Source organism: Anticarsia gemmatalis, chromosome 19, assembly GCF_050436995.1.
Source record: "Anticarsia gemmatalis isolate Benzon Research Colony breed Stoneville strain chromosome 19, ilAntGemm2 primary, whole genome shotgun sequence".
NCBI classification, from domain to species: Eukaryota; Metazoa; Arthropoda; class Insecta; order Lepidoptera; family Erebidae; genus Anticarsia; species Anticarsia gemmatalis.
Window position 1 is genome coordinate 550,558 of NC_134763.1, and position 18,923 is coordinate 569,480.

Consider the following 18,923-nt stretch of genomic DNA (forward strand, 5'->3'; position numbering starts at 1 on the left):
GATAGCACAGATAATTTACATGCATAAAGCACTTTCAATTACACATATCAAACAGGAACACGTAAGGAATTAATAAAGATACTTCAAAGGGAAATGTTTTATTAAAGCGAGGAAAAATAGAGGCGCAGTGTACTCTCATAATTAAATTTAACGTGCGGGGTTGATGTTACGTTGTACAAGTAATATACGTTATACACCTTTATGAAGAACATCCACCTTTCACTACAGTGAGGAACTTTGCCTTTGTAGACATGGTACATCACGAGAAGATTTCAAAAAGTAGCAGCCCGGTGATTAAATATTTTCTTGGCGATATGTTAGTACAACAATATTTCATACTATCGTGAAAATCAGAGAAACGTCTTATTACAAGACATAAATCCTGGCTAGACCTCTGTTATATGACAAGATCCTACATAACTCACTTAATAGAAAGTTAACGATCTCCCTCCTTACGAATTCACCGCAGGCACCGATAACTTTTATAAACGAGGTGTAATGGTTTTCTCATTTTTCGAATTTTCCACTCAGATACCTACCGGCCAGGGAGAGGGGCGCGTCTGTTTTTCAAAGAACTGCCTTTATTCAGTACCATCGGTTTATTGACAGCTGTATCCGTCCCCCGTCCCGCTGCCCCCTCCCTCGCCTCCTCCCGCCCACGGTATTTGCATCAGTTGGGCCTGAATAACGTCCGCCATTCCAGCCTCGTGCCAAATAACTGTCCGCAACGCAAAGGGTTTGTTTCCTCTACCCCTAAAGTTTGACATCATTCCGCGACCAAGTAATTGTTGTACTGTTTACTCGTACCAGTGTATACTGTAAATCTTTCAAGGGACGTGTTTGCTATTCCTCTCGAGAAACAAAGGAGAACATAACAGCTGATGAAAACTTTAACTGTGTTAATAGTATTAACCTTAATATCGATGTTTGTTATAACTGGGTTGAATAAATTTGTATAATGCACGGCGGCGCGCTATCGGGCGTGTCGTCATGGGCCTTTTTTAGATAGCCACGGATAACCCCGGGCCTGACGAGTGATCGGATCACGCGTGATTTATTACACCCGTTTACTCAAAAAGGAGATAAAAATAAACATCACCGACACCGCCCTGGAACGCGAACGTCTAACAAACTTCGTAAAGAAAGATTAAAACGTTTGAGAACAGCGGCCGAGTTAATCCAGGAATTTATAAAGCGTGCCGCCGTTTATACCTTTTTTGGAATTAAGTTTCACGCAAATCCCGGTCTTTAAAATTCCGAATAGGTGTTTCGAACAAAATGCTAATAAATAAATCGTTACGATGTTTACGTCGACTGAACATTTCAGAAGGATCACCAGAGAGTTATCTACAATTCACTGGGGAGTTTGCTTTGTCGCTCTATGGAGCATGATATTGGAATTACTCTAGGGGTATACCCTGGAGCTACGGAATAGATATCCTGATTTTAGTAGCGTACATCTTAAATTCCACATTGGAGCTACTCTGCTTTTAAACCACTTACGAAATTGAAGGAACGTTAGCTTTAGAATGGGTACACAAGAAGCCAGTGAAAAGTCAGCGTGCTCCATATTAGCATAGATAGTCACGGAGACAAAGTAGTATTAATCTCGCAGCGGAGGCAGATCAAAGCGCAAAGATGAAACGCCAGCTTTGTGCACCGCGAGTACTCTGCTAACGGGGGCACGAACACATATTATATGTAGATGACGTACTAGTTTTAACCTTGCGCCGAGTAGCACATCATTCTTATGGGCTCTTTAATGCTTTACAATTGCAGCGGCTCATATTTATATATGGCTTGCAAACGACGATCGTTTGCCGTCGTTTTATTTTATTGCACGTTGCAAATGGACAATTTGTTGTGAAGTGCATGTTATACCTAAAAATTTTTTCAAGCAAAATTGTCCATATATTTTTATTAATATGGAAAATATGTACGTTTATTTATTTTGTACAATGCCTGGTATTAATGGGACAAAACTTATGGCTTGCTGTGGGACGATAAAGCAGTGAATGATGATGATTTATGACCTTTCAACGACCATTGATCCTGAAAAATGACTTGAAATATGTAAAAATGTAGAAAGCGTATCCATGTAACGACTATTGTTATTAACTTCTGAAATATACAATATTTGAAATCACTGAAACAAATCGAAAATCAACATGGCAGGTAAATGTTAATGCAATTTCGCTCTCGACGAGGCCGACGAAAGCTCGCGCTAATTGGACTTGACGCCTGTTAAACACGATTGGAGCAAACACTGTTGATACTATTCATATTTACACCATAACTGTGCCACTGGTAGCTAAATAGCTAGGTACATAGGTATAAAAAGATCTCCTAGATCTTTGGGCACCTGGTTATATGCCTTAGTAAAGATAATAGGGTAGTTTACTAACATTTTTCTTATTTATCTTACACGTATTTTTTTTATTTTTGTACTAAATCAAATAATTACGGTAGGTACATTGAGTTGAAAAGTCGTATGACGTCACATTGTAGTAGAAAATGTACAACAAAGTGACGTCATTAGCCCCCATTCCGTAACTTTAATGATTTTTAATTAAGACACTTAATATTGTAATTGATGAAAAATAATACGTGTCAAATATTTTTGAATTATCTGACTTACGAATTAAATAGAATTGCTTCTTTCTCTTTTTACTAAGGAATCATGTCTATTGTGGTCAGAGATCTTCAGTTATCATTTAGAAGTAGGTTTCCTAGTGACCTTTATTTGTGCTACAAATATCAGTATTTGTTTACCGACTTAAGTGCTGAGTATCAAGTTGCTAAGTGCTACAATAGCTATCAATATTCTCTAGTTACGTTCAAAAGTTCATTCTTGTAATTGTAGGTCTTATTGTGACTGAAGGACTTGTATATTCTGTCAATGGTTATCACTCTGTATTTTAATATAAAACAATATTCATAATAAAATATGTTTTATGATTACTGTGAATGGCCAGAGCTCTTATTAATATACATACATAAAATCAGGCCTTGTTTCTATAGAAGTAGGCAGAGAATAGAGAATTATCTTATGTTAATTATGTTATTAAATATTAAAAATCGTAAAGTTCATACGTACTAGATATAATGCGAAAAGACTTTTCCCCGACCTAATAGTTCTCGAGGAAGGTTTTAAAGTATAATTCATAAAGATTTCGTGTCAATTAACTGAAATATGGTAGAGAAGAAAAGTAGTCTTCACGTTCAGGAAGAGACCTTTGCTAAACAGTAGGACAGAAAAGGTTCATGAATGATAATAATTAATTAACATAAGGACAAAATGTAATCACCTTAAATAAGTACCAGAACAACTATGTATATCTATCTAGATTTGAATAAAAACGAAAGTATACGATAAAGAAACCACCATAGAAAAGTCAATAAAGATTTGCCGTAAACACTAAATAATGTACTGACTGACGTCACTGATGCATAGTTGATATCGATTGTTCGTCAATGCCACGCGCTTTGATTGCAACAATCTGTCCGCTGTTTACAATTTGAAACGTTGAACATACTACCATACTGTTTATTATAGTGTACCTACCTTTTATTGAGTAGATGAGACTAAGATCTTAACTCTCTCACTCTCTTATCGTATGGTTAGTGGTCAACCTAGTGTCAAAGTTGTTCAAGCCACCCTAAGACTTGTTTTGACGTGACTTAACGACATGCCTTCCGAAGCACGAAGACGCCCAGTTCAATTGCCACTATACGGTCACCCATCTATAGAATGCGCCAACGTTTTAACTCGCCTATCGATTTCGAAACCAGACGTAAAAAACGTGTGTGCTATACTCAATTGGGTCGACAAATAAACGCTAATGGCAATACGGTCTCTTGTCACATTTGGACGCGATGCCGTCATCGAAATGTGGGCGGTCAACGATAACACATCCACCTACCCCACTGCAATTATATCATTGTAGCTATTACATAATATCAAGTATCAAGTATACCGAGCGTTTCCTGCACTATGTTGTCGCACATATCACTCTGACAGCCGGCATTTAATTATCTAAGTCAAGTGCTCAACCAGTCAACTATAAAGATCCGAATAGTACTGCCAGCCATTGTGGTCACTGGAACGTAACAAATCTCATTTCAAGTTAACGCTGGAAAACAAATGAATGCACATTGCTCAGACTTAACAAGGACACGAAACTCATAATGTGTATCGTCAAATTTATAGGAGACCAGCGTTTTACAAGATAACACCGACTTAAGTAATCACACTCATTCGTAACACGTAACAGGATTGCTTGCACGGACTAACTTGTAAAAGCTTCGCGCTGCCAAATGTGGCGCTTGGCAACGTTTGGCGATAAGGTCGCGACCTAGAACACGGCATAGGTGCGGCAGCGGTGCGGCAAAACCTAACCTATCTATAATTTACTATTCCGATGACAAACGACACGAAACGTCTCGACTTTCTTACGAAGACACCCATTAAAAAATAATTGATGGGAAAAAACGAGAGTTTACAGCCCGTTAACACGAACGAACACGAGCACGCCATTAAATAAAGCAAAAGGCCCTTTATTAAAGGCAACCTGAGTCCCGAAGATTTGCAGCTTATTATTCTTAAACAGAAAACTTCCTTTGTCAAATATTTCTCGACAAAAGCCTGCCTGAATCTGAAAGGTTTTTATGTAATCTGGGTATTAAGGCTTCTTTATTGAGCGTAGTGGACGGAGCTAATGGCAAATTGTGTGCAAAATTAAACCGGCCGGATAACCCTGTCCCAATCGTCAGTGGTCAGCCGAGGCTAGATTAGCAGTCTCCGAGTCGGCCGGATTAACCGGAGATCTATTGTTAACTGAAATGAAGAAGGTGCTCGTTCCCCCTCGAGAATGATGTTCAGATAACGACGCAATTGGACAGATATCTGCCTCGGAAAATATACCATTGTCCGTTTCTTTTTATTCAAGTCTCACTCGTATTTGAATTGGTAATTAGTCCCATCTGGATCGTGGAATTGAAATTGAATCATAACGATGTTATTAAAGATGTCATAAATAATAATGTAAGAATAACTGAAGTAAGACTAGTAGACGTTGTAAATAAATAAACACTGGGTGTTGCAGCGACATCACATGATGAGTGTGACGCAGAATAGAGAATAATAGATGCATCGTACGCTACCGACCGTGAGCGTCATAAAAATCTATAAATCAATGGCACATCTTTTCTAGCGGGCGATGTTTGAAACTAAATGATTTAAGCCATTTGCGTTATAAATCGTTTTAGAAACGACGCTCCTAGAGAATATGAAAATTTCATTGTTCATATCTTCAGAACTTATTTTCTGTGGCGTTCTCTCTCTTTTAAAAGAATATTGGATCGACGCTGCTATTATCTTTCCATCTAACAGTTTCTTGCCGGTATTTTCCTTACATTTCCTCGATATTTTTTTCAAATAACCCTCCGTTGCTCGGTAATGGGCCTAGCTCTTGGAAGATATCTAAATAGGTTTTATTCAAATTAAATCTTGATTAGGTATTCAGATTTTCTTCTCTACTACAATATTTATGGTTTAAGAATAAGACGGTGTTTGCATACGAATCACGTAGTCGCCTCGCAATCAGAATTGATTATACGTATTTGACACAGTGAATGTAACACTAAAACTTATTAGTTTGACTTAACACAACTGTGGGTTCACGTGCGACACAACTCACTTACTTTAGAACTTCAAAACATAATGTAATAAATTAAATGAGTTAACATTCAGTATAATTAATGTTCTACTACATCTAAATACCAAATGATGTCTCGCCACAAATACGTCCGAATTTAGCAGCAGTTATAATTAGCATTTTAAATAAATAAATACAGAGTAGACAAAACAGGAAAGTAACAATCATATTTTATGTACAAAACACCGCATTCGCCGCATTACTCTCGACCAAGTTGTGAAAATTTAACCCAAATTTATTATACCAACGGTTTTAGGGTGGGAAAACTGTCCAGTTGCTATAAAAAATGTTTGTGGAGTAACGAAGTACCCCTGCCAAGTTGGACATGATTGAACGACTACCAATGGAGCTGTAGGAAAAAATAGACGTCGGTCCATTGTCGCTCGTATCTTGCGACGTCTCACTGTGGCAGGTGAACACTGGCATGCTCCATTTGAAATGAGGTCAAATGAGACGCGCCATCAGACGCCGCCGGTGGGATGCTACTCAATTGTAACATATTGAATGTAGGCGGCACACTAGTTTCTTCACGTTGTGCCGCTCGCTCCACCGCTGATTAACAACTCCCTTAACAAAGCCACGAGGCGTTCCCCAAGGTCTTTTACATCGTCATAAATTGCTTTTTGATTGAATCATTGCAGTTGAAAAAAAATTCAATTATAATCCAATTCTGTTCCAAGATTTAGATTTGGGGTCGTGTTAATTTTGTTGGAATGAATTTCTTTGAGATTGTGATCTTAGTTGTGGGCACGAATCTCTGTTTGTTGCGTAATTACAGATAAGGCATGAAAGTAAACAAGTGAAACTTGTCTCATGCTCGTTCCGTCCTTCCTTTGGCGAACTTTGTCAGTCGTATTTGTCAATTTCAATGTGGTCGTCTCTTAGGCAAACTTCTGAAGTTGTGTTTGGTTTGTTATCTTCAGATATCTACGTGTCTAGGGACAACTTCATCGCCATCATATCTCAGTATTATCCACGTATCGGGAGATGGCTCCGTTTCATTTTATTTCTATCATCATCACTAGTATTTCTTCCTTCGTCGTCTTCTCCATCTGTGTTAGCTCTAGCATTAATATATGAATAAAAATGCATGTCAATAACTATGATATATAAAACGCTGTACTATTTGCCTCTATATTTAAACAAATACATTAAAAGCAAAGCATTAACACTGGCACGACGTATATCACGTATCGTGCCAAAACAAACTTGCGAAATTAATTCGTCACCAAACTCTAGCTAATGTTGGTGCTAATTAATAATATAATAATTTATTTTTGATGTTGGCTATTGAACCTTCATACACCGTCATTACGACTGACATTGGCACAGACTCTGCAGGTGTGGTTTACAATACATACATACATAATAATGCACCTCACACTGACTCATGCGTTACAACTGCCGGAACTGGTCATTGAAAGCTGATAACTGCATTTGATCACCAGACTCCACACTTATAATATCCTATTACATTCTAAATTGGGATTTCATGTGCCAGATTAAATTGCAATACCTACATTACTAGGTACACATGAAATCCCATTTAAATGTAACTTCATTTTACCGAGCACTGTGTTTTGGTTGTTAGATTGTATCTCCGGCCCGCTTATTTGATTCCATTTCAACAAAGCTAGGCAATTTATTTACCCTTTTTCTGGGATTTTAATTTCGATTGCGTATCTCGTTTAACTAGGTAACGTAAATCCCAGGTTAATTTATATCGACCCCGCCGCTCGTACCTTGAATATTGTTAAAACGATTTCATATAATCTCGTCTGTTTCGGTGTAATCTTCAAAGGGCCCGTGCCTGTATTGATTTATAACCGATCCGGGTGTATCCAAATTTATATGTAATTTGGAAGCCTTTGTAAGCAGCTTACGGCTAGAATTTCAATGTATGAACCAATTTACCTAACAGTATTGTTACGTCACAATCAATTCGGGTGTCTGGTACTTAATCTATCGCGTTTGCGATCTGAATAAAATATAACTCACGACGAGAAATAATATCATCTATGTGTACTCGTTTTGTACATCTTTATTGTAGGATATTTAATGAAACACCCACGAAATTTCCGGGCTACAGCCGGTCCTGTACAAACAACTCTGTTTTCCTCCGTCCTTATTAAATTTCATTGGAATCAAATAATTTCGCCTTTTCTCCAATTACTTTTTATATAACGGGCCTTCTAGGAATCAATTTCGATTATGTTTTTTATAAAGTTGGAAACACAGTGGTCGGTAGTACGTTTGCCACGATGTGTGCTTATTGATGGTGTACTCTGCAGCCGTGGAGCCGACATACCACTTCAAGGTGCTGGTGCCGTCCATGGTGGCCGGCGCCATCATCGGCAAGGGCGGCGAGACCATCGCCCAGCTGCAGAAGGACACCGGCGCTAGAGTCAAGATGTCCAAGTCACATGACTTCTATCCTGGTAAGTGGAACATTTTATTTACCTTCGAACTATGGGTTAATCAATATTGTGAAGATACTGTAGTAATACCGAAAATTGATGGCTTTATAATGATCGAAAGTATAACGATACAATCTTAAGTAATGGAGTTGTTAATACAGTTGTTATTACCAATAATAATGGACCGGTAAATAATTTATGACTCTGGGAAACGTTACAGAATCGTTCATGAATACCTCCCTCAACGTTGTTTTACATTCCATCACGAGTTCCTCATCAATTTCCATTTAGGGCTTTTGCCCTAAATCTGTTATCTACAATCAGTAGCACAGGGGCACAATTAACAGTACAATAGTTTATTTGTCGGTACTAACAAGCGGTTGATATAATCTCGAGTGGGTGGAGCTTACATCACGAGAAATTTCGTCTCTAACTGTCTAGGCGTGTCAAGGTAAAGTGGTCAGGTTTGCACAACCGCGGATTGTTTCCGAGAAGGTAATCTCTGAATTAACAGTGTTATAAAACGTAACAAAAATAAACTTTAACATTTATGTTCGATGTAATTTATATGCGGGAGACCAAACCTTGGATGAAAACGAAAGCTAAACCGCTTTTCAAGCTTGGAAGGAAGATACTAAGGTAGAAGAAATGCGAAAATAAGTACCAATAAAAGCACGTTAACAGCTTTAACTTGTTATTTTATGGACTATTTTATTTATATAAAAACTTGGAACGTTTATGAATAAGTTACGAGGCCATAGCCTGTAACGCTAAGAAAGAAATGTCTGGAGTGATTTGTAATTCAAATGTAAAGCAAGTAATCGTGTAGATGTTGAACTCGATATATGGAGGAATTAATTATATTATTTCTATGCTAATGTGGAAATGATAAAAAACAACATCGTGCTCGGAAATGTCAGAGGTTAAACGAATGGAGGCAAACACTTGCTTTTATCGCTTGAGTAACTTTGTAGTGACGTTATTTAGTTAGTGAGAGACGAGCGGAGGGGAGCAATAATTACTGCTAATGTACTGCTGTGAACTTGCTGCAGTACCTAATATTCGCTTATTTTTCTGAAACATGTCACTGTCTTTTCGGACGCGTGTGTTTTATTTCGTGTGGTCAAGGGAATATCTTTCTAGAGTTCAGACTTATCACAATTTCCGAAGGTACTAAATCTCTATTCTTGGTACAATTGTGAAAGGATCATTTAAAGAAAGTAAACTGTTCTTAGCCCTGACCACAGCTTTACTTATAGAATAAAACCCTAAATATCAAACCCTAATGGAACATTTCTCGGCCATTATCTCCTAAGCAGCTCCTACGTAGAAATCTCATAGTATTTTTCCAAATGGTTAGACAATAGCGTAACGTATCAGTCTTCACAAATCGCCGATGACAGTTTTACGTGGCGCGGCGGTAGAGGGCGGGCTTATCGCCGTTTATCGCGTACGCCACGCCCGGCTTTTGGCCACGATTTATCTAAAGTTTCAAAGCTTTTTATGTAACTGGGAAGGTAGTCTGTCATCCGTTCTTTTTTTGTTCGTTGCTAATCTTTAAAACAAATGGTTGTATGTTTCCAATATGGCTTTTTTAACCCCGATTTCTGAGGTACGTTTTGCGGTAGTTTATCTATTCAATAGCGTTTAAGTTCATATAAAAATGACAGTTTGTATAGATGAACTACCGCTAAATGTGCATCAGAAACCGTGCATTAAACGATGTAAATTGCTAGCTACGAAAAGGTAGACTTTTGTAGCTAGATATAACAGCAACAAAACTACCGCCCAACAAAGCAGATTTATAGACGCCACGCTTATCTGCAATATCCTTATTAGCGTATATTGCTTCTGTATTGTATGCACTAGTGGCCTAGTCCCGGTGTAACTAAGGCAAATACATCGTCAGTGGGGCAACTGCACGAGCCGCATTTTTGATACCAGTTTGCTGTTCGACTAAATAGACACTGAACCAACACAGGAGACTTTAGATTCCAGAGCCTTTGCGTTCACGCATCAAACGGTCGGCTACCGGGGTAATTTTTTTTGAGGAAATACACCACGTAACCCAATATTTCTCCCCTAGGAAGCTTGAGCATCCGAAAGGATGGTGCTCCCTGACTAAAAAATACATTTGATTATATCTTCATTATTATGCACAGGGTCTTTAACGCGATTGAAAACTAAACTACCTTATTTGTAATTGTAAACTCGACATTTCGATCGAATTGCATCGGCCGTGGTCACGGGCTGACTGATGTGTACAAGTCACGAGAGTAAAATCGTTTATATTTATAGCTCCTTATTCACTAAACAGCAGCTAAGACAAAGTCACAGCCAGTGACTAGTATGTAAACATGAATAGGATTAATTATAACGGATGACTGCGTACCCTCCACCTGTGCATTGATTAGCATATAGTTAAGTGTAAACTAATTATAAACAGCACTCACTCGGGCTGAACGCTCAGTGTAGCGTGCGAATGTACTATTATTGGTGTTCTGATAACTACTAGATATACTAGGTCATAGTGTTACTAGGAATGTTGAAAGGAAAATCTTTAAAGATGCGATTTTGATTACGTTTTTTTTGTAAAATGAAGGAATTTCGACCCCTTCCAGGTGGAATTTCCAAAAGTCCTCTCTTAGTGCTCCTCAACACTTCCTAAGGAAGCTTTACACCAAATTTCAATTTTCTACACTCATTAGTATGGGCTATGCGTTGTCCATCAGTCAGTCACTCAGTAACGGAAGAGTTTTATATCCAGGCTCTAACCTTTGCAGAAAATTTACCGCGTTTCTATTTTACACGAAACCTCAGTGCAGGCATTACTATTCCTGTGTTCAAAAACACCGAAAACATGCCTGGATCTGCTGTGTAGAATTTTATCCATCGAATGGACAGGGTTGCAATAAATAAGCGATTTATGGGACCATATTTTGAACCATTCCTGCATATTCTTCCGGTAAAATATAAAATGCACGTGTTACTGGGAAAGTGGACACCTTGCTTTATTTAAAATACGTGGTCTGATTTCTAAGCCAATAGTTTTGAAACTATTTTTTTTTTAATAAGAATCTAATTTCCGTCATCCATAACCGAAAGTTACACTATGAAACTATATTATCCATCTCTTTCTCACTTTAGTAAAACACGTAAAAGAAAAAGAAACAAAATCTATACGCTAACCTCACTCAATATTCTACAATGCGTCAAACAATACGGTGTGTTGCGCAACACCGACGTAACTAACAATGTGGGTCACAGTGTCAGGTTCGATTCCCATCGGCATCGCTGATTACTGAACACAATGCACGACTAGAATATCGCGCCTTTGTTTCTATTTCTTATCGTACGCTCTAGTATTTATGGATTGATTTTTAAATGGTTTATGAACTAATATCAAATTTTTGGATGAAGTTTTTGGAGTTATTTCTATACATATGCATACAATACTTATGTTTACTATGAAGCATAGTGTTTAGCTATTGAAATAGACATTCTATATTTGAGTGAGTTCTAACTTCTAATCTATGTATTTTGATGAACATAATGACCAATTCAAGATCAGTATTAGACTTCTCAGGAAGAGAAATTGAAGTGTATATCGAGTACTTTACCGAAATTTTAATGAGCCATGTTCTGCCCACAGATTTTCCATCCATAAAAATAACAAATAAAACTTATAATATATAATTTGTTTCCGAACTTTCTGACTTTAAAACATCATAAACATTTAAAACATATTCACGATCCCCGCTATAAAATATGTATTTCTTGAAAAACTTTCTGCGATCTTTCTTTCGGAAGTAAAGGTATAAAAATCACTTTATAACCCATAGGGGAGATTGTTGAGGCTCCATGGTAAAGCCTTGACGGCTTGTGAATAGATCATTTTGAATAACATCGATTTTTGAAGTGCCAGGAAGTAAATGACAGTTTTGTTAGAATGTAGCATCTATAGATAGATGATAGATAATAGGCTCTAGTAATTTTTGATAGGCCTTTGCCCAGTAGTGCAACACTCAATCAGGCTAAGGCAAAAAAACCGAACATACAAACGTGACGACGAACGTAGCTGGCAAACAATGTAAATATGTAATGATATAGTGATTGATCAATAGTGAATACTTACATAAAATCGCACATGTTTCTTTGGGCAGAAACCAAAGAATTCCACTTGATATGATCTCTACAGTTAGGTACTTTTGTTTCAATAGTAAAAATAAATCTAATACCATTAGTAATAATATTTGAAACGGTCTTTGTTCGCGTTTGCCCTCTAAATCGATGGTTATTATACAACAATTTACGTAATATCGACATTCGTACTAGTTCCATTGTGTCTGCAATACGCAGCCATCTTGGATTATGACGTCACGTTGCAGTTTATTTATTGTGTACGCTAAGGTATTTTTTATAGTTTCCACTTGAAACTCAAGGATTATTTCCTTTTGTATATGAATTCTATAGAAAATGTAGTGGAAAGCGTGTTAAATTGTTTTTGCTGCAAGTTTTTCCATTTGAAATGTGGGACAAGAATCCCATTTGAAGTTGGGAACTTGGTTTATTGATAGGTCTAGTTTCAAATGTTTGATATGTGTGTTTTTGTATATACGAAACGAGTTTGTGACTTGTTGGCAACGCAACTCGTAACATATTTCTAACTACAGTAGTTCAGTTACTTGGACCTATAGTACCATTGTTAATGTTCTTACATTATTGACATTGCTCGTGATGTTGTGGGTTCATTTCCCATGTAAATCAATTATTTGTGTTGCCCGTAGATAGTTGTTTCGTGTCCAATTGTTATATTAGTAAGTATTAGATTTAGAAGGAAAGGGGGAGGCTTTGCCCAGCAGTGGGACACTAACAGGCTAAGGTAAAAAAATAGATTTGCAGTATTTCACGACTTAAATCATGCAAAGGTATTATTCTTTTTACTACTGAATAATATGCGAATAACATTGTCAACATTAAACACCAATTATATTCAAACACAATTATCTGCATTGCCATTACACAGGCCGTCGTATTCCCATTATAAATAACGCTGTAAACGCCATCGGAGTATAAACGTATTGAATAATTACGATGACAATGTCATTAACATAACTGACGTCACAAATACAGGGAACAATGTAATTATGTTACTTCCTTGACTATTGGAGAGAAAGTGTTCTTTATAAAATGTTGGAGACTAAATCGTTTCTTTATTGATGTTGCTCATGTGAAATTTAACGTTTAGTTTTGGTGTTCGTGAAGTTATTTGCTGCAAGTGTAGCTCGTGGCTAGGTGCTATTTTGGGAAAAAATCGGCATGATAGGCTAGCTTATCCTATAATTGTATAATCCAATAAAACATTACAAAGAAATCAGAAGAAGCTTGACTATCTTGACAGCAAAACATCTCCATGCTTTAAGAGAGGACGGGCATGAAGTGATTATTTTTTGGACTGTTTGATATTTTTAGCCACGTGTAGAGAAGCAATATGGACATTTTGCCAAAGATAGAGTTGCAAATACGTTTAACAACGAAACAAAATATACATTTTAGAATAAGATATTTTATTGAGTTAGCTATCAAATTTATCTCAACTCAGACCCACTCGTAGTTTCAAAAGCTTTAAATCATAACTCGTCTGTCACAATACGCCATTATCTTCGCATGTGATAACTATGTCTATTTATGACTATAGTTTTATTAAAAATAGCTGTGACACTAAACTATATTAATTGCCCTGTCCGGTTGTTATTCCTGTGCCAAATTGGTTCTCTTGTCAAAATGTAGGTTAACTAATAATGTGGTCGGAAATAACGCCAATTGGAACTAATAGCTGGTATAGATAGTTTTATGACGCAAACTTTTTTTTGTAGAAATTTTATTTTAATTTGATAATATACTAGTTCTGTGTCCTTTATGACGAGATGTGATGGATGTGTATGAAGCAAGGGAAGTTTGTACAGATCATACCAAGTGACATTTTTTGGTTTCTGCCTACCCCTATGGGAATAAGGCTTGGTAATGGTATTATCTAATGTAATATACCAGCACCTGCCCGCACCGCGGTTTAACTGGCGAATAAAGCATCCCTATCTCCACGATATAGACTATCACTCTCTTTAGTTTGTTTCAAATTGGTTTAGGCGATTTAACGTCAAACATCAACATTGGACAAGCAAACAACGCTTTTAATTCTAGGATAAAAGAGTCGGTCAAACTGCCAAAAACAGTACCAATCAGAACGTCTCACACAAACGTTGACAAACATTGAAAATACATCAAACAATCCTAGTTTCAGCAGTATTTCTGGTATGATTGACAAACATTATATCATTGTACCTATGTATGTATGTATGTAGATACACTTCAAACTGTGTCAATGTCGCAGTCACTAGGTGTGAATTAACAACACTATATACAACTACTTATTAAATAAATACTCGTTTTAAATGATTCCTGTTTGTTTAAAGCGAGGAAATATGTTGTACAAAGTCCAAGCTTGGAATGTTAGTTGCAATTTGATTTTGATACCAAAGAACAGATGATCTGACGAATGTATGTACTACACATTATAATGAAATGTACACATAACACCAAAAAATAGTAGCATAGGTATTTATTTTCGTATAAGATTTCTTGAAAGGATATAACGCCCTTTTACATGAGCAACGTGACATTTCAAAAGAAACTATTTTTACTCGATATTCAAAACTGGGTTATTTTTGCTTATTTTCAGAAAGCACGTGGGTTACCGCAACAATTTAATTGTTTTTCTCAAAAATTAACAATATTATAGAATTTATCATCACTTAAATTTTTTAAATGGCTCTATTGTAAAGTTGTAATTTAAAAAATATCACGTTGTTCTTGTAAAGAAGCGATAAAGTCCCCAGCTCGCACTTGTCCAGCGTAAAGACTCGAGGCCTAACTCCTCCCTCAATTGAGTAAACCTTTGTTCAGCGGTGAGGCAGTTATAGTCAAACCATATATTAATTTAGGTCATGTACTGACATATAATTGTTAAACAGTATGTGAATTTACTATTCAAAATCATACTACAGTAGTATGAATAAAATACGAAAGTAGCAAGCGCTTCCGTAATTCCACGCAGAATGGCAAGGAAGCGTTCAAGAAATATGTTTATTCTAATGTAAATGTGTTAAATGTGTAATTTGGGCTCAATTGTTTAACAAACAAACATGGCCAGCTGTTATTGTTTCATTGTAATAACTGTACTGTTTCACTTTCACCAAGCCTTTGGAGAAATCCTTTCTTTCCTATGATTAACGAGCCGCCATATTGAGAGGTGAAGCGACTTTGCTTAATGACTGCTATTTATTGAAGACATTGACTGATATTTTCAAGTACTTTCTATTGCAATTATTCTTATTCTGTATGTTATCAACGATATAATTTTCATTATATTTATCAAATCAGCAGTATAATTAAGATATGTTTGGTACTTGCATCAAAGGCGATCGTGAATTTAATTTCTGTAATCGATTCGTCTATTAAAGACACGAATAAATTAAATTTCAACACAACGAACTTTAAAGTATTGTATCGAAAATGTATAATTCTACGTACATTTTTCATAATCATAGATCAAACTCATTATTTTAAAAACTGTAGAACAGAGTGGTTACTCATTAATCTTATTTACGATAATTATATCACTTAAAGCCAGACAAAACTGCAGCTATTGTATGAAAAAATACTATTTTAATCATCTTCTAACCGATACTTATCCAAAGGTAGTAAAATCATCCATTTATCTTCACACTGCAGTCCATCTAAACTGTGACCTTGCTCACATTACTTAACGGTAATCGTGATCGACTCAACACATGCAAGTAATATTATAACCCGAATAAGAACTCCCTTTCATTATTAATTCATATTTGTAATAACCTCAAGGTTGTATTCAATAGATACTAATAGTTTTATCGACCTAATAATATGAATATAAGAGCGGTTACACGTTAGGCGTACAATTTGCTCTGACAACTGGCGTATTAAGTGCATACCGACTGTAAGCTAAGTTACATACGATTGTATACCCGTGTCATTACTTTTAAACTTTCGCGTTGCATGTTTAATCTGTAACCTGTGACGAAACGTTACGCATTCCAAGGTAAAATGCGTGGTCGCGTTGTTTCCAGTATCTTATTGTATGTATATGCTTGTATCGTTAGATTCATACGCACCATTAAACTAATATCTACATAGATGTAGTTGTGTATTTCTCAAGTTTAAAACCTCCCTAAATCAACCCCCAACTTAAATGAATTCTCATTCTAGCAACGGTTGATTAGTAACCAAATGGTCCTTGAAGATCAATGAGACTGAAACTATCTCCCAAATATGCTTTAAACATTAGTCTGGTAAAAGGTAAACTCACATTTAAAAAAAAAAATTACCTCCGGGTATAAATGGTATTATAAATCGAATAAGCATTTCAAATACGCTTAATGTGTAAAAACACTTAAGACAAACCAGTTTATCTTCAACAATTTTCTAATAAAAAAATCCTCATTTTTTACTCTCTGAAACCTTGAAACGCCACGCCTTTTTGTCGCTCACCACACATCATTAACTGTAAAATAAAATAATTAACTCTTTGATACATTCACCTTGACCCGCGCACAAGATCGACGTGTTTGTAATCCGCCTTAGAAACGCGAAAAAATATCAATAAAAACGATTTACAAACATGTGTGATTTATTGCACATGGAGAAACATTCATACGGTTTGTGTGCTTTAAAAGAGTTAATAAATAGTATATTTGTGGGTTAAGCAACCCTTGGTGTGGTTATTCCATGGTTGGGTGGCCGCATAGTGGTATTTGAGATGGGCGTCTCTCTGTGTATGTCGATTTACTTTAACTTGTAGGCATTCCTTCTCATTAATTTAATGATACTTGTTTCCTGTATAAAAAACTAATAAATTTAGATACGAAAGTAGGACAAACATCTTAGCTTATAGTTAGTTATATTCACATAACAGTTTTAAATTAATAAGTAATACTGTAAAAGGGTTCAGTAATTAGTATTTGATTGTTCTTTGAGAACACATTCGGTGTTCCGTCGCCGGCAGTTTCTCCAAGTCGTAAAAGTTAACCGACGGCAAAGGCCTTCTGTACTGATTAGATACTGTACATAGATATACGTTTACTCATATATTCATTTAAGTAGAATTTAACAAAAGCTGGGTGGATTATTCTGTGTCTGATGATAACTGCGTGAATGCCATCCGGTGGCCCTATTCCCTGAGGGAGGTGATTCAAAGATAGTTGTTCTATTTATTATTGTATATTTTTCATTCCTATCGTATAAAGTTTGCTCTTAACTTAGTTTTCAATGCGACAGTATAAATGTACATACATAGAAATACAATATTTTTCCTACAGGCCGAGACCAAAGATATGTTACTGCCGAAAGAGTTTTAGGTCTGATCCAAAACAGCACTAGAAAAGCACTTTCTTATAATTATTCTCACTTACTAATTAAGTTAACTATTTTAATTTATATTTATGGACTACTTTGAAACCCGAGTTTAATGTGTTGGTAAAGTACCCAACACAATATTATATTTCTGAGAATTAAGGAAAAGATGTCATATTCTTACATCAGTATCTTATAATACCAACAAAAAAAACAACTTAGTTTTGAACACGTGTTTTCCTCAAGCCATTTTAACGTTGTCCACATAAACAAACGTTTACGTTACCTGCACTTAATCAGCAGGTAACGCATCGATGATGGCAGTCAGAGGCGAGGTCTTGCACGACTCCTGACTAAGGACTTAAATACGAAGTAATTTGACTAACCACGCCCTGTACAAATAGAACGTGGGAATATAGTTAAAGAGACTAGATATGATCACTACATATTATGAAGTAAAGTCCCCTCGCCGTATCTATCTGTCTGTTTCCGATGAACTCAAATTCTGCTGAATGGATTGTTATGCGGTTTTCAACAATAGATAGAATGATTCTCGAGGAAGGTACACAGTTATTTGATTCCATATTAAGCAGAGCTTGTACTATAGTAACCAAATAACTGATAATGACACTTATATGCTTTTAAATACATTACGTATATAAATTAAGAACCAGGCTGAGAACAGATACTTTTTACAAGGTTTGAGTCTTTTTGGTTTAATTTGGATCGTACATTTTCGAGTCTGCTTGCACTACTTTAACACTAGGATATGCCAAAAGTTCGTGGTTAAAATACTGTAGCCAATTGGCAAAGTACTTTCCACGTGTAACTCGTAGGTTTGGCAAGGAAGTGATCGCAGTATACGACTGTTATCTGTGTAAAACTGATTGATAAATTGTATAGAACCGCTGCAAATTAATAAAACTCTTAAAACTAAATTGATTGTTTAGAACCGGTACCCGAACTCTAAAACGTACTAATTAATGAACATTATTGACCTACTGAAGCATAAAATATAGCTTATTAAATTATATTCATAGTTTTCATATTTATATTAACATCAAAGGGATTCCTTAAAAAAATCGAGGACTCTACCTGCACACTGTAACGTGCGTTGTAAATTCTCTGCACAACACACGGGAGGTACAAAGCGCTAAATATTTCCGTACATTTCATACGAGCTTTAAACTTGCAAAATGAAGATTAAAATGTAATTCGCATAAGCCGGGGTCAAACACGGCTCTCAAACAATGCAGATAGTTGTATTGTTACTGACATTTTGTTGTTCTACCCACCTTTATGCTGCTCTATGAAAAACATTCCCAGCCCGAGGATACTAAAA

General features: G+C 36.3%; 1 protein-coding gene across 4 annotated transcripts in view; it reads left to right on the forward strand.

The window, feature by feature from the left end:
- Positions 1-18,923, forward strand: part of ps (RNA-binding protein Nova-1-like protein passilla) — a 107,830-nt gene that overhangs the window by 21,996 nt on the left and 66,911 nt on the right. For all 4 annotated transcript variants that reach the window (XM_076127163.1, XM_076127165.1, XM_076127164.1 and 1 more), the window contains one exon: positions 8,009-8,155. In XM_076127163.1, the coding sequence (XP_075983278.1) occupies positions 8,009-8,155 (147 nt within the window). The remainder of the gene's footprint in view (positions 1-8,008; positions 8,156-18,923) is intronic.